Below are 14,858 nucleotides of genomic sequence, written 5' to 3' on the forward strand. Positions count from 1 at the left end.
AAAGACAAAAGCGCTAATTGTAACCAGGATGAGTGAAGCCACCAGTTTGTCAAGCCGCCTGGGAACCGCATTAACTGATTTCACAAGGAACTCTTGTGGGATGCAAGACGTAACTTCTCGTATTTGCCCTTCAAGTTCGTCCAAAGTAGAATAGACTTGCTCCTTTAATCGCAGAAAATACACAGAAAAATGGAGACAAATATTACAACATAGGAATAAATTATGAAGGTTTTTAAAATAGGGAGTTACTTTTCAATCGCCCTGTAGTTTCGCACAGAGCGAAAATAATAATAACAAAATACGAATAAAATACACTTTCCTTTGCATCCATCCAACTGCTTATCCTCATTAGGGGCACAGGTGAGCTGCTACTTGTACAATTACTGATACGACTTACTGCAACTACTAGCTTTACTACTAGTAGTATTAGTAGCCTACTTCTGCTACTGATGATGGGACACGAACGTCAGTCGGCAAACCAGCTCCTTTGTGCATTATCGCCAACAACTGGGCGAAAGTGTGGCGCAAAAGTTTCTCTGGTTGCTCATGTGCAATTTAATGAAAAACATACTCGCAATGTCTCCGATTTGAGGGGCAGAATGGGACTATTTAGTCTGGAACCACGCAGCGAGCCAACTCTCGACTCTCATTCGTTGATGCCGCTCACCAGGCCGCGCCCCTCCCTTTAAAGCCAGACACACACAAAGTCACAAATACTACAGTAGAACATGAGGACGGTGGCCCCAAGTGGGCAAAAAATGGTACCTGCACCTCACATGTACACGCTATTGAGTCTCCCTCTAGTGCTACGCCAAAGACTTTAAAGTCAAACATATTTGCATCTTTGTTTGTTAGTTAAAAATAATGGAATTGAATCTTTGTTGTCATTTAGGTACAATTATTGTGAAACATGTATGTGCGCTCACGACATTATAATATCCATCCATCCATTTTCTGAGCCGCTTCTCCTCACTAGGGCCGCGGGCGTGCCGCAGCCTATCCCAGCTGTCATCGGGCAGGGGGCGGGGTACACCCTGAACTGGTCGCCAGCCAATCGCAGGGCACATACAAACAGACAACCATTCGCACTCACAGTCACACCTACGGGGCAATTTAGAGTCTCCAATTTATGCACGTTTTTGGGATGTGGTCTACATTGGTCGACAATAATATTAAATATCCTTTTCAATCAACACATGAGCCTTCTGCGCCACCCTACTTTATAAGTAATCCAAAGTGGCCCCTACTAGCGGTGGCAAAGGGAAGTGCAGCACCCCAGGGGGTGGAGTGGGAGGCGGCAACCTGCAGCGAGCATCGTCGCTTGTCGTCGCTCCTTCTCGTTATGTGTTTATCGTGTGGAAGGAGCACATAAGGGGACGAGGGGAAAATGGAGAGTGAGTGCCGAAGGAGGTGGAAGGCGAGCTTCGCCCTGAGGAGAGACATCTTGAAGGAGTTCCTGGCGGAGTTTCTGGGGATATTTGTCCTGATAGTGAGTAGCTGTCCTGTCCGCCTGCGTGCACCTGACATTCAGCTTAAACCGCCGCTTTAAGGTTGCTAATTAGATGCCGGACTGCTTCTCCTGGGACTCTGCTGACTGTCACACACATGTCTCTATTAGGACACTTTGATGTGGAACAGGATCTGCAGCATATTTGAAAATGTCCTTCCATTCAATATAGTTATGAGCTTTTTTTCCCCACTGTTCACCTCCACCTGTCACCACCTAAGTTCAATGACTGTGACCCATTAGTGCAGTCTTTTTATGTGTGGATGACTGCTTTCTCTTTGTTTTGTCCAAACTAAGTGGGGGGATTCATTATTTTGCTGGGACAAATTGCGGCTGGCAGTTGGAGGCTGTTGTCAGACAAGGGGCTAGTGTTAAGGCTGCCTATAATTGGAATGGTGGGGGGGCAAAAAAAAAAAAAAAAACAACAATGAGTGGCTTCTGGTTCCTGTGTGTCTTGCAGCTCTTTGGATGTGGTTCAGTGGCCCAGGCTGTCCTGAGCAAGGGGGCTCTGGGTGAGCCCCTGTCCATCCACCTTGGCTTCACTCTGGGACTTATGATGGCCGCCTACATTGCAGGAGGGGTTTCAGGTAAAAGCACCTGGACACAAAGTTTGTCATCATTCACGTCCTCAATGCGTGTTGGAGGGAGTTTGCGTGGCTGCTTTTAACGCCACTGGAAACGTACGATACACATTTAAAAGTGACATAATATGGAGCATTATACAGGGTGTCCCGCAAAGAAATCATTGGAAATATCAATAATTGGGGAACCATATTGCTTAGGCCAGTGTTTTTTTTGTTTGTTTTGTTTGTTTTGATTCGTGTAATTGAATTAAATGTCTTTTGCGTTGATCGGATCGGCGAATTATGACACTAAAGCTGATCGGCATGAAATGCTAATTATCGGCCGATACCCATCAAGCCGATCAGATCGGTGTAAAGTCTAGTCACGTGTAGCCAACCTTTGATATATGTAGGGTCTTCTCAATTTCAAAGTTCAAATTATTCAGAAACTTTTCCTAACCAGTGCCGTGGCACAAAAGTGAAATGATTCCATTTCACTTCATTGGTTTGAAAATTATTTATTTACTACAAATAATATACATTTATTCATCTATGTATGCCAGCAAACTATAGTGACAGGCTGAACAGTTAAATTATTTTCCATCAGATCAGTGGCAAGGTACAATTAACATGTGTATCCATCTTTATTTAAGAACAGGGTGTCCCAAAAGTAAAGAGAAGTGACGTAAAAGAACACTTTTTGTTTTCTATTTTGTTTCAGGTATCATTCAGACAGACAGCATTTGACAGCTTCGGCTTTGCAGTTCTTGCAAGCGTATCATTCACTTGCCCATTGTTCACCAATTGAAAGCAGTGTTGAAAAATTAGCACCTGGCAAGAAGTTTTTCTGTCCGCAACTGCAGTTCAGTCGAAGTTCAACCCTCCAGATATACATTCCCTGGCTTTGCGCAAACGCCTCCTCTAGGAGTTCAATGTTTTCATCAGCGGTGGTAATAGCTGGCCTTCCGGTCTGTCAAGAACCCGTTTCAAGAAACGTGCCACGGATAGCGTAAACGCGACTATGTGTTGGAGCAGTATAACCTCCTTAAAGCTTTTCGACCTGGTGTTGAATTGCAGTTCGGCACAGAAAAATATTCTTGCCACGTGCCAATTTTGTAATGCTGTTCCATGGGCGAGGGAACGATATTCTTGCAAAAACTGCAAAACTGTCTGACTGATACCTGAAACATTGTCCTAGGCAAACAAAACGAAATAGGTTTCATGTTGTAAAATAATACATTTATTTACCAAAATTCCAACAACATTTTCAAACGGGTATAGGTTTTCTCAACGATTTCACTAATGTTCAATATGCGTACCGCCTGTGACACAACTACCTTTATGTCGGTGGTCCAGCTGCTGGCAACATTCTGCAGCGCCTTAGTGACTCTTTGCTCATAGTCACGCACTTGCATCACACAGGGCCAACCCCTTAAAACAGGTGAATTACAGCAAGACGAGAAATATTGTGTTTAAAGTACATTTTCGATTTGGAGTGGTGATATTTTTAATGCAAGCGTGTGACACAATTTTTTTTTATTGAGACACCTGGGAACTGTTTTAAATTGTGTAGTCAGTCAAGTTAGTTTAATAATTCCACTCCACAAAGCATCATCCACTCCGCAATTGGATTATATCGGAACATACAGTTTCACATATCCTAGCCCGATGCTGAAACGTGATTTTTTTTTTTTTCTTTTATCCCTCCTCCACAGTGACATTAATTCATCATGAAGTATAACATTTTAGAGATTTTCCTCGTGGCCTTGCAGAATATCAATAACGAGCACCATTCAATTTTTAACTGTAATCGGTGTGAATGTGAGCGATTTTATTGCCATTTCCTTCACTCGGAGGCAATGAATTTTAAATTGAAGCAAGGAGAGGACCTTTTTATAGCATGATGCGGATTGCAGCTTTAAAAAATGAGTGGGACAGAAAGGCTCAAATCTATAAAATGTCATAAACATGTTTGACATATACTCACACAACATTCGACACACCTGTGCAACCCATTGAGATCCAACGTATTAAAAAATTCGATTATTCATTTCATAATCCATCCATTGTTGGAAGTTGCGTCTTTTCCTTACCCGTATTGAACCAATTTCGCCACCCTTCCTGATGCGTGTTCGTTACTTTTCCAATGAAAACAACCTAAGAATGAACTTACAATCATGGCAATTCCATCCGTATTTATGTCTGTGGTGTGCCTAATCATTTGTCCCTTCCTTACATCTTAAAATGGTAAGTGAAATATAAACGAACACTTCTCTGGCAGTTGATTGATAGAAGGTGAAAGGCAGACTACACCTTGAGCAGGTTGCCAGGTCGAACAACCATTCACGCTCACAGTCACGCTCTCCCTGAGTGCTCACTGAACCCACGCTGCCTGCAAGCAAGTCACGCGAGACAACCACTAAACCGCTTCACTGCACCGACTAATACAATAAATAATGTAAATTAGACAACCAATAAAACGGAACATTTGTAGTTTTGTATTGGATCTCATAGATCGCTAGCAAACTAGCTCGCTAGCTACAGGAGATAGCTAGCTAGGCAGAGCAGAGAACAGTGCGGTGGAAACTGAGAAAAGAAGAGTGCTGTTTGGGTCTTCGAGAAGATTTAGGCAGGAGGTACTTCCAGAAGACTAGACCAGTACAGGAGAGTACTTGGTGTGTCTTCTGGTAGGAAAGGGGAGAAGGAGACTTGCTGGTGGAACATTACCGTCATTTCTTTTGTATAATGCGCCTTTTTTCCCCCCAAAAAATGGTCAAAAGTCAATAGTGCGCATTATACATAGGTATAGGAGAAAATGAAAAAGACTTTCACATTTTATAAATGTATGCCGCCATCTATAGGTTATGAAAAACTTGTACACTTTCATTCCAATATGCCACCGACCCCTAGAGGTTATGAAAAAGGTGTAGCCTACACTTTCTTTCCAATATGACAGGGGTACATATGACTGCATTTATGTACAGTCGTGCTCATAAAGTTACATACCCAGGCAGAATTTGTGAAATATTGTTTTTTATTTTGTTTTTAATTTTTTTTAATACGACTGATCACTGAACAACAACCATCATTATTTTCTTTATGGTTATGTTTTGTTTATTGAAAATGCTTTTCTGCAATGCTTGACAGTTTGATTTCAATCCCATTAAAATAAAAAATAAAAATCTTCTGCAAAGAATTGCACACATCTTACAGAATTCTGACCTGGTAATCAAACATATGAGCACAACTGTGTGTTTTGTCACTTACTAAATAAAAGTAGGGCTGTGAATTTCAAAACAAGAGCAAGTAAATAAAAATAAATTATTATGTGTTCAAATATAGTGCTTAATTTCAGAATAATTTGAAAAAAACTAACAAAATACAGATATTTCATGTTTTGATCATATGGGTAGAAGCGAAATCACGCGTTGTAAAAATGCATTATACATTTTCCAGAGTTGTGAGGTCCACTTTGGGGGTGCGCTTTATACAAGGGTGCGCATTATACACGAGAAATGACGGTAAATTGCCGGAAAGAGGTTCGCGACAAAGGACGGGAGACAAACGTATTGTGGGTTTAAATACACGTGGTCAATAAAGATTCAGATTCTAATGTACCTGATGTTGTGGCCAAGCATTCCATACTGACAATGTCTTTAGACGGTCTGATTGGAAGGTGCTTGTGCTGTCTAGTTGCTCTCTTCATGGTTAATGAGAGAAGGAGAGGTAAGGCTTGAGAGGACAAGGAGGTTAATATATGGAGAGATTCTGCTGCATGAATGGGCCATTGGGCCCCGGGGTCCACAGCGCAGTGGGAAGCTTCTGTGGGACGACATGTCTGAAGATGATCATAGGTATTGGACTAATGAGCTTTACTGGGGCATGGGTCTCCAGAGAGGAAGGTAGGGGGTGGTGTGGTAGGGGGGTCAGGTGTGACGAGGCTTCCTTTCAAGGCTTCCCCCGTCGCCGAAGAAAACACAATTGTCTCCTCTTTGTAGTCCCCCATTTTGGACGAAGGCGGAGCGCAAGTGTGACACATCCTGGTCACTCTAATGACCCGCGCTCTACGTGTGCCTTAAGCCGCTTCAGCCAGATTATGTCACATGCAATTGGGCCCGCTGCTTCTGGCTGCTTTGTCGCGCCCGGTGTTTGTGAACAGGATGGGGAGACGAACAATGGCCGCATGGTTGATACCCCCCAGCGGTGTCACCACAGAGAGGTCAAAACGGAGATCCCAGAGTGTTAAATAAATGAGGCCACACTGTCAGCGCAGGCCCACAACATTTGGGTGGAATGTTGTTCACTTTGCTTTTTTTGGGGGGGTGGGGTGGGGTGGGGTGGGGTGGGTGGGGTGGGGGCGTAGCTGTCGCCATCTCAACCAACAGGCGAGACGTTTTCTGACAGGTGCTTTACTTTATTTGTGGATTGGTACCATTAGACACGTGAAAACATGAGTTCAGCAGCAGTTCCAAAATCAGGACGAAATACAGTGAACCTTGTGATTGTCTTTTTAAAAGCATAAAGAAAATGACCTCATTTCGTTTGCCAAGGGAGCTAATCTATGACTCCAGAGTTTTGCTCTGTTTCTTCTTTCTGTAGCTTTGGTCCGTCATGGACATTGTCTTGAAATTCACGACAGAGCATTGCTACCTCCTCTTTCCAAAGCCTCAGAAACGAGTAGTTTCTCCTTGAGGCCCCTAATAAATAATCTAATTCTAAATTCTCGGAATGTCCCGATCAATTTTTTTTTCTTTTTTCGCACCTGTCACCTGTCAATCTTTGAACTCGAAGCCGCTCAGACCGATCAGGCTTATTTCAGTTTGCAGTATCTTTCGGCTTGCCCCAGCTGTTGGCCATGTAAGCAAAATGTTTCCACATCTCACTCTGTGCCTCTTTTTCCTTAACAAGCTGCAGATAAGCAAGGGTGCCTGCTGCATGAAGCCAGCTCTGTTAAAAAAGAACACTAGAATGTTCACCGTAATGCTTTGGCGTCAAAGGGGAAAAACACGCACACATCTGGTTTTTGAAGTCACAGAAAAAAATAAATCCCTCTTTTAGTCAGCGAAATGATTGTGTGCTTTGCGGTTGTGCTGCTCCAGGAGCCCACGTGAACCCTGCAGTCACCCTGGCTATGGTGATGCTGGGCAAGCTATCCTGGAAGAAGTTTCCCGTGTATGTGGCCGCACAGTTTTTAGGGGCTTTTGCTGGGGCCTGCTGCGTCTATTTGTTGAATTATGGTGAGTAAAATGTGCCTTCACCCCTTCAAGATACAGTGAAACCTTCTCCAGGTCCACTTCTGATTTGGTCTCATTTGGAAACAATTCTTACCCGTGACGAACGGAAATAGAAGTCCTGTAGTAAAGTCCGGGGGCAAACTTCAACCTTCATGACATTTTTAAAGGCGTATAAAGCCACTGTATAAATTGTGCGCTCAACCGTGACACCCGTGATGATGCAGAAGAATATTCTCTGCTGCTGCATATTGTTTGTCTAATAGCACAATTGCCATTCATTTTTATTGCACTGTAACAATATCAATAAAAATGACCAATGTGCTTGTTGTTTTGCTTGATGTCTGTGTGGATTATCAGTCCATTATGTCATAGTAATCCGCAATAGATGAATCGAGGCAACTGGACTCGTCGTGTTTGTTGAATTTGTTGTCTTTTTCCTGTTTCCGAAAAAAACCTGGGCAGTTTATAACATAAAAAATATCCTGCTGGAATTGTTATGGAGACTTTAGATTTCTATTTCTATTTCTTGACTTCCTGTGAGAGATGTCCTTTTATATTTTCTCTTTTACTGCACTTGTTGTTCTCGTAGATGCTTTAATGGAATATAGCAATGGCGAATTTATCGTTACCGGAGAGAATGCCACAGCTGGCATATTTGCATCTTATCCCGCGAAACATCTCTCCACGCTCAATGGATTCCTCGACCAGGTAACAACTAAAACATGCCAGTCAAATTGTTGTTTTGAATGATATGATATACAGTACGTTTGGTTTGTGTGTATGTTTGCAGGCTTATGGGAAAAAAATATATATACTGTATTTTCCCACTTTGCCCGATGGTCTCTGAGCGCTCTTGGTTACCATATGGAATTATTGATGATGACAGGTGGCAGGGAGCGCCGCGTTGATCCTGTGCATCTTGGCCATAACGGACTCGAGGAACATCGGCGCTCCCAAAGGCATGGAGCCTCTGTGCATCGGCCTGATCATCCTGGCCATCGCCGTGTCCATGGGCTTGAACTGCGGCTATCCCATCAATCCCGCGCGAGACCTCAGCCCGCGACTCTTCACCGCCGTGGCGGGATGGGGGGGGGACGTCTTCAGGTAATTCGAGCAAAGGAGGTCAAGTTGCATTTTTAAATTTGAAACTAGAAATATTGAAACAGAATAATAAAACAATAAAAGAGAATGGAAAGAACCCAACTGGTTTTATCAAGTGTAATTAATCCAAGCTTTAGCAACCCACTTCTTACTTAACTATTAATCTATCTTTTTTTTTTTTTTGCATAGTTTAAGAAACGTGATGCAGTACAATATACTGTATATACCGCATCAAACGCCTATACAGGCTTGCTCTTGTATCCATTCGCTCAATGTCTTATTTTTATGCGATGGTCGGGTCCAGTCGGGTTCGGCACACAGCGAAACACGAAATGAGCACATTCAGCGGCCACAACCGAAGCGCCTATTTTTCTCGGCGTTGTGAAATTTTGGGCGGTGACGATGCTAACGCTATTAGCACGCGTGCGGCGCCGTATCGCGGCTCTGCCTCACGGCTCGATGACGCTCCCACGATGCATTGCTGCGCGTCCCCACGCGAATCGGAGAATTCACATCTCTTCCTTTCAGACGCTCTTTGTAATTCATATTTTATCGCATTTTGTGCATTTGGAGAGCTTTACTGTGGCATTCAGGAGAACAGGAGGAGTTTGATATGAATTATTAAAGGGTTGTTGTCTCACTAAGTATAGCACAACGCAAACTGTGCTTTTTCTCGAAGAGTAGCCATTTCTCGAGTTTATTTAACGGAATATTTCAGCAACCTGAGTGTCAAAAATACACAAATGCAAAGTGATTAAAAACTTCAATAACCACCGGGTACAGTATATAGAGCATATTTGATTAGCGTATCTCATCAATTGCTTTTATTTCTTAATTGTAAAGAGACTTTGTGGACACCCTGCATTGCAAAAGATGCTTCAACAAAGCCTTTAGTTTTAAGGTCATCGGTTTGTTGTACAATTTTCATGTTTCAGTTGAATTTCATCAGGTTATTGGTCATGTTTTAGTTTAAAATGTCTGCTTAACATCATTGGTGAAATATGTGCAGTTGCATTCTTATATTTTTGTCTCTTTGAATGAAAAAAAAAAAAGTCCTAAATCAGAAGTTACTCAGCTGGTTACTTGAGTAGTTTCTTTTTAACTGAATATTGACTCTTACTCAAGTAATGTTTCTGAAGGACTAATGTTTACTTTTACTTGAGCCATTAAAGTAATTTGAGTAAAACCTTTGGCTACGCTAACCTCAGTGGCTTTTGTAATAAGTCTTTCGAATCGTAAAGCGACTTTGCGGACAGCCGGCATATTTCATGCGGAAAAAATGTCCAATCGGAGGGTTTGTTCGTCGCATGTTAGTGGAAATTGTGTGCTCGGAGTGACAAAGTGGCCTGGACAGATCACCTTAAGTGAGGTTGCACATAAGTGGATAATCCAGTGGCAAACAGCCTGCCTACAGAATTGGACTTCCTGGAGGAACCCCCTATCCCCCCCCCCCCCCCCCCCCCCCCCCCCCCCTTCCCCACCACCCCCATCAGTTGCTTGTTCACTCTGTTTCTTTCCCTTTTTTTTTTTTTTTTTACATAAACCTGCATCTGCTTTTCACCTGCTGTGCCGCAACGCTAGCGAATAACGGCTCACTTAACGAGTCAGCCGGAGTAACAGTGAGGACGCATCTCGGCAGACACACAGAGCTGCTTATTGTAAGACTTGACTTTAATCGGGGATGAGGACGGGACGCCTCACCTGCCCCAGTCAACAACTGACATCGACAATGATGCGCGCGGCTGGACGGGGCGTGCGCAGGGTTTCATTTATGTTCAATGCGTTACAATCAAATATACAGGGTGTCCGTAAAGTCTCTTTACATTTTGACACATTTTTCCCTCATTGAATTAATATTAACAATCATAGTTTCTTTACTAATGTAGCTTTCATTTTTTTAATACTGCAACTAATGAATACTGTATATAGAACAAATTGGATTAACATATCTCAATCAATTTTCTTTGTGATATTTTTGTTGACTGTAAGGAGACTTTATGGACACCCTGTGCTTCCAAAAAGTATATAGTATACATATATAGAGTGTAGCTCTGCCGCTAAGCTTTAAAATCTGCAAGTAACTGATGCCCCAAGAAGATTTACAATTTCCTATAGATGGTGGCGGTAGCGGCAAAGCACTACTTTTCTATTAGACAGGGCTGCGGCCTGCCTAAATGAAGCTCCTCCCCTCACATATTCATGATTCGCGACTTGACTATTTGCAAATTTTGGGGGGAAGTTGTCCTCTGTTATTTGCTGAAAAACACATTCGCTCTTTTTGTGGTCAGGCCCGAACCCCGTATAATATAAAAGTATTGCTTTTGTGCATCTTGGTGCCGAGGAACTAGGTTGAAGTGAGATGAAGAGCTTGGTCCCTAACACATTGCAGCAAAGCTGTTTATTTGGCATTCCCAGTTGACGTTTACTGCAAAACTGACACATAAAAGCAAAGAGAATTGTATACTGTATATTTAAATTTCGTTTTCATTTTGCCAAAAGGATGCTAACATACAATGAAAAATGCCATAGATGAGCTAATGAAAATTAACATACATGTTACAGTAATTTTAAATCTTCAAACAACTGCTACTTTACCTCACATGGAGTAGTAACACATGCAAATAGCATACAGCAAACACTCACAGGCCTATATTTTCTTTGCTCCCGTTACTGGCGATTAGTTGGGGACCTTCTCTGCCTCCTCTTCTTGCTCTTAATCATGCATCATCTCTTTCAGTAGACCTCAGCGCTGCCCGGCATAACATTGTACTACTCAGAAGGCACGCAATTCTAAATTCGGACATGCCAGTGTACCGTCAAATTCCATAAAAATAATCTCTTCGAAATCTATGCTATTTTTCTCGCAGGGCTGGAGGTTGCTGGTGGTGGATCCCTGTGTTTGGACCCATGGTCGGCGGCGCAGCGGGAGCCGCTATTTACTTCCTCTTCATCGAGCTGCACCACGCCGAGCCCAAACAGCAGGAAGAAACCAATGGCCAGCAAAAGTATGAAATCATAACTTTGACTTAGAAACATACAGTGTATGGAAACAAAAATGAACACCGACTTGCAAAGCAAGTCAATGAAGAAAGGTGATTATAATTAAGAAAACAGTATTATTTTATTTAATGCTTTACAATACTGCACTGCTATATCGTTGTTATTCGTTTTTTAAAAATTGTTTAATTAAAAAAAGAAACATAGCACATTTTAAATATTTGTTTTAATCGTGGAAGTTACTCGTAAATCTAAGTAATTTGCAGGTGTTACCTGCTGTGAACTGAACATCGACACGGCTTTTATTATGATGACAATTTAATAGGAAAATTGCACTTGCATGTAGTCATGTATTTGTGCAGGGTGCATTTTGTCTTTGTGTTCTTTGCTGTTGACAGTATTATGAAACTAGCGAGCATGATCATTAAATATACTGTACTTAGCTATTACATACACGAGCTCTTAGATGTAGATTTGGTCGTGTCAGGTACAGTGGAACCGCCACACAATCTGTTCCCAGATTGGCTCCCAAGTCGTTTGAATTTCAATTCAATTTTCCACGTTGGAAATGATGCACACACACACGCGCACGTGGAAAAAAAAACACAATGGAGTATAATATAATTAGAACTAAGGAAACAAACAGAGAATTAAATAAAAACAAAAAAACACACAAATCTTATGGAAAAAAAAAATAATAATAAAAAATCTTAATTTTATTTTGGACACCAACGCGGCCTGTGCGGCGTAATGCACATGCCAGAACACAGAGAAGTTAGTCACTGTGGGGAATAAAATAAAAATGTGGCATTTTATTGGCATTGCTTGAATTAATTCAGCTTTGTGATATTTAAGGAATTGTCTTGATCATGTTGTATTGAACATGTTGCAAACATGTTGTATTTTCTTTTTTGGGGGGGGGGGGGAGGTTCCACTGTATACGAATGCATTATAGTCATGTCTCTTTCTCTCTCTCTCGCTCTCTCTCTCTCTCTCTCTCTCTCTCTCTCTCTCTCTCTATATATATATATATATATATATACGTGTATATATATATATATATATATATATATATATATATATATATGTGTGTGTATATATATATAAAATAATTTATATATATATATATATATATATATATAAATGTGTGTGTGTGTGTGTATATATATTAATTATTTATTTTCTTTTCATGTGTTCAAATTTGTATCGGTAGTTGTAGTTTTTTTTTAAATTGTATTTATTTAATGATTATTTTTGGGGAAACTCTCGCCTTAAATGATTCTATGCATGTTCCTCTTTTTTGTACCTCAGTGCGCTCAAGCTATAAAGTCAAACTGACATCTAAAGGTTACGTGATATATTGGTACTGTGTAATTGCAAAGCCTGTAACACTGTAATGGTTTATATGTAGTAAATAGAATTCCACCAAGGAAAGATTAAACACACCCGTATATGGATTGACTAACAGTATATCGTTATGAATTCCCTGAGTAAAGTTTTTTTTTTATTTTATTTTTTTTAAAATTTTATTTGCTGAGGAGAGTTGGCACATATAAAGTCACTTTATGTGTAGGCTGCAGTTGTCCATTTTCAGGTACATTAGTTGCCAACAAAACACTCAGCAGAAGCAAACAGGAATAGACCAACTTGCCATTAAAGCAGACCATAATAATGCAATAGTCCAAATGTGGCTCGGAATAATCTCATTAATGGGAGCCTTATTTATAAATGAATGCACTTAACGTACATGTAAATAAAGAATCAAGTTTCAAGGTTCATATTTAAAGAATATCACACAGTAATGGTGTTGTAGTCATTTCTAACCCAGAAGGTTAAAAGCTTGTTTGGGAAGCGTCCGATATTAGCTTTAAAGACTCACTCACCCTCCGTGTTTGTTTCTTTTTTGCACACCAAAAATGTTCCCGGGTCATTGTGACCCACTGCATGTTTAACCATCATTTTTTTCACCCCAAAAATTTCTTTTAAAAATATTCGATCGCTGCAGCGCAAGTCTAATGCTTTCGTTATTGTCTCGTATTCCACTAGCATTAAAATATGTAATTTTGTAAATAATAATCATCATTTTATAAATAAACAAACTTTATTCTCTTGATATTGTTATGTAATAATGAATACCACTGTATTCTTGTAATATTATTAGCCTAGTCTCATAGTATTACACTTTTTATTTCTTTAAAAAATAGAACTTTAATATTGTGCATTTATCCTCATAATAAGGATTTTTCTTTTCCCTGTTAAAAAATATGACTATGCTTTTATTCTTGTACCACTGGGTTTTTTTCTCATCAAAATACATCTTTACTCTTTACCATTACAAGTTTATTCTCATGTTTCATCCCTCCCAATAAGAATTGTCGTGATATGTCAACTTTTTTTCCCCTGGAAAAATAACATTTTATTTCATGTTATTCTTTTAATATTTCTCATTAATTCTCATAATTGTATTGCATTTCTTTCATCTTAAATATACCATTTAATTCTCATAATATTCCAAATGATTCTCGTAACCGCAGGTTTCTTATTTCAGAAAATTCTACTTTATTCTCATAATATTTTTGTGTTCTTGTAACCTTACGTGTTTATTCTTCTAACAAAAGAAAAAAAAACTCCCCTCATACTAATCCCTTATTCGCATAACAATGTGGGGGTTTTGTATAAGAATACACCTTTATTCTTGGACAATGGTTGATTATTTTAGCATTACATCTGCTGTACAATAAAGTATACATCTTCAGGAGTGTGCTCATGACGGATGTGTCAAGGGTCTCCACACCGTTACACTATCGATGGATGCATCAAACAGCAGTGGTCCTAAGATGTAACCTTGAGCAACTCCCTTAAGGCAAAGTCACTAAGTCGGCAGTAGGACTGAATCCATTTCAGGACATTAAACAGATGCTTTGAAATGTGTCAAGCAAAAATCTTTTGACAGCCTTTGGCGCCAGTAGGCTAACGAGGAAGCTAAGAAGTATTGTATATTGATGCACAGCATCTTAGTTCTTTGCCTTCTTTGCTTCTTGTCGCTCTTAATTATACTGCATCGAGATCTTAAATCATCATTTTCGGACTTATTTAGTGAAATTGGATACCGAGGCCCGGTGGTTGGAAATCCCTGATCTTGACGTTTAATTGAAAATATTGTTGGGATGAATCTTCTGCCCGTGTCTGATATTTTCATCAAACGTAGGCTTTAATAACGAGGTTAGGCAGTGTTATAGAATTTAAAGTTACGACTTTTCAATAAGCGTACCACGTTTCAAGCCGTTTATAAAGTTCACATGAAGGCTTGAAAACGGCTCATGTTTTGTAATCTTGCATATTTAGAAGCCTTCAAACGTATTTTGAATGTAGTGGTACTGAAATTGAAAAAATACATTCAAGTCTCGAGGTTTCCTTGCTTGTTTGCTCAAATGTTTTTCCCCGTTAAAAAAAAAA

General features: G+C 40.4%; 1 protein-coding gene across 1 annotated transcript; it reads left to right on the top strand.

Moving 5' to 3' along the window:
- The first annotated feature begins 1,303 nt into the window (after positions 1 to 1,303).
- aqp9b (aquaporin 9b) lies at positions 1,304 to 12,430 on the top strand. The gene is made up of 6 exons (XM_061670635.1): positions 1,304 to 1,489; positions 1,968 to 2,094; positions 7,170 to 7,307; positions 7,894 to 8,012; positions 8,191 to 8,408; positions 11,273 to 12,430. The coding sequence occupies exons 1-6, from the start codon at positions 1,388 to 1,390 to the stop codon at positions 11,433 to 11,435; spliced, it is 867 nt and encodes a 288-aa protein (XP_061526619.1). The 5' UTR covers positions 1,304 to 1,387; the 3' UTR covers positions 11,436 to 12,430.
- Positions 12,431 to 14,858: the final 2,428 nt, after the last annotated feature.

Source organism: Phycodurus eques, chromosome 2 (genome assembly GCF_024500275.1).
Source record: "Phycodurus eques isolate BA_2022a chromosome 2, UOR_Pequ_1.1, whole genome shotgun sequence".
NCBI lineage: Eukaryota > Metazoa > Chordata > Actinopteri > Syngnathiformes > Syngnathidae > Phycodurus > Phycodurus eques.

Coding starts and splice junctions, on each gene's coding strand:
- aqp9b (XM_061670635.1), top strand. CDS start 1,388: ATGGAGAGTGAGTGCCGAAGGAGGTGGAAGGCGAGCTTCGCCCTGAGG. Junction 8,013..8,190: donor TCAATGGATTCCTCGACCAG/GTAACAACTAAA, acceptor TGATGATGACAG/GTGGCAGGGAGCGCCGCGTT. Junction 8,409..11,272: donor TGGGGGGGGGACGTCTTCAG/GTAATTCGAGCA, acceptor TTTTTCTCGCAG/GGCTGGAGGTTGCTGGTGGT.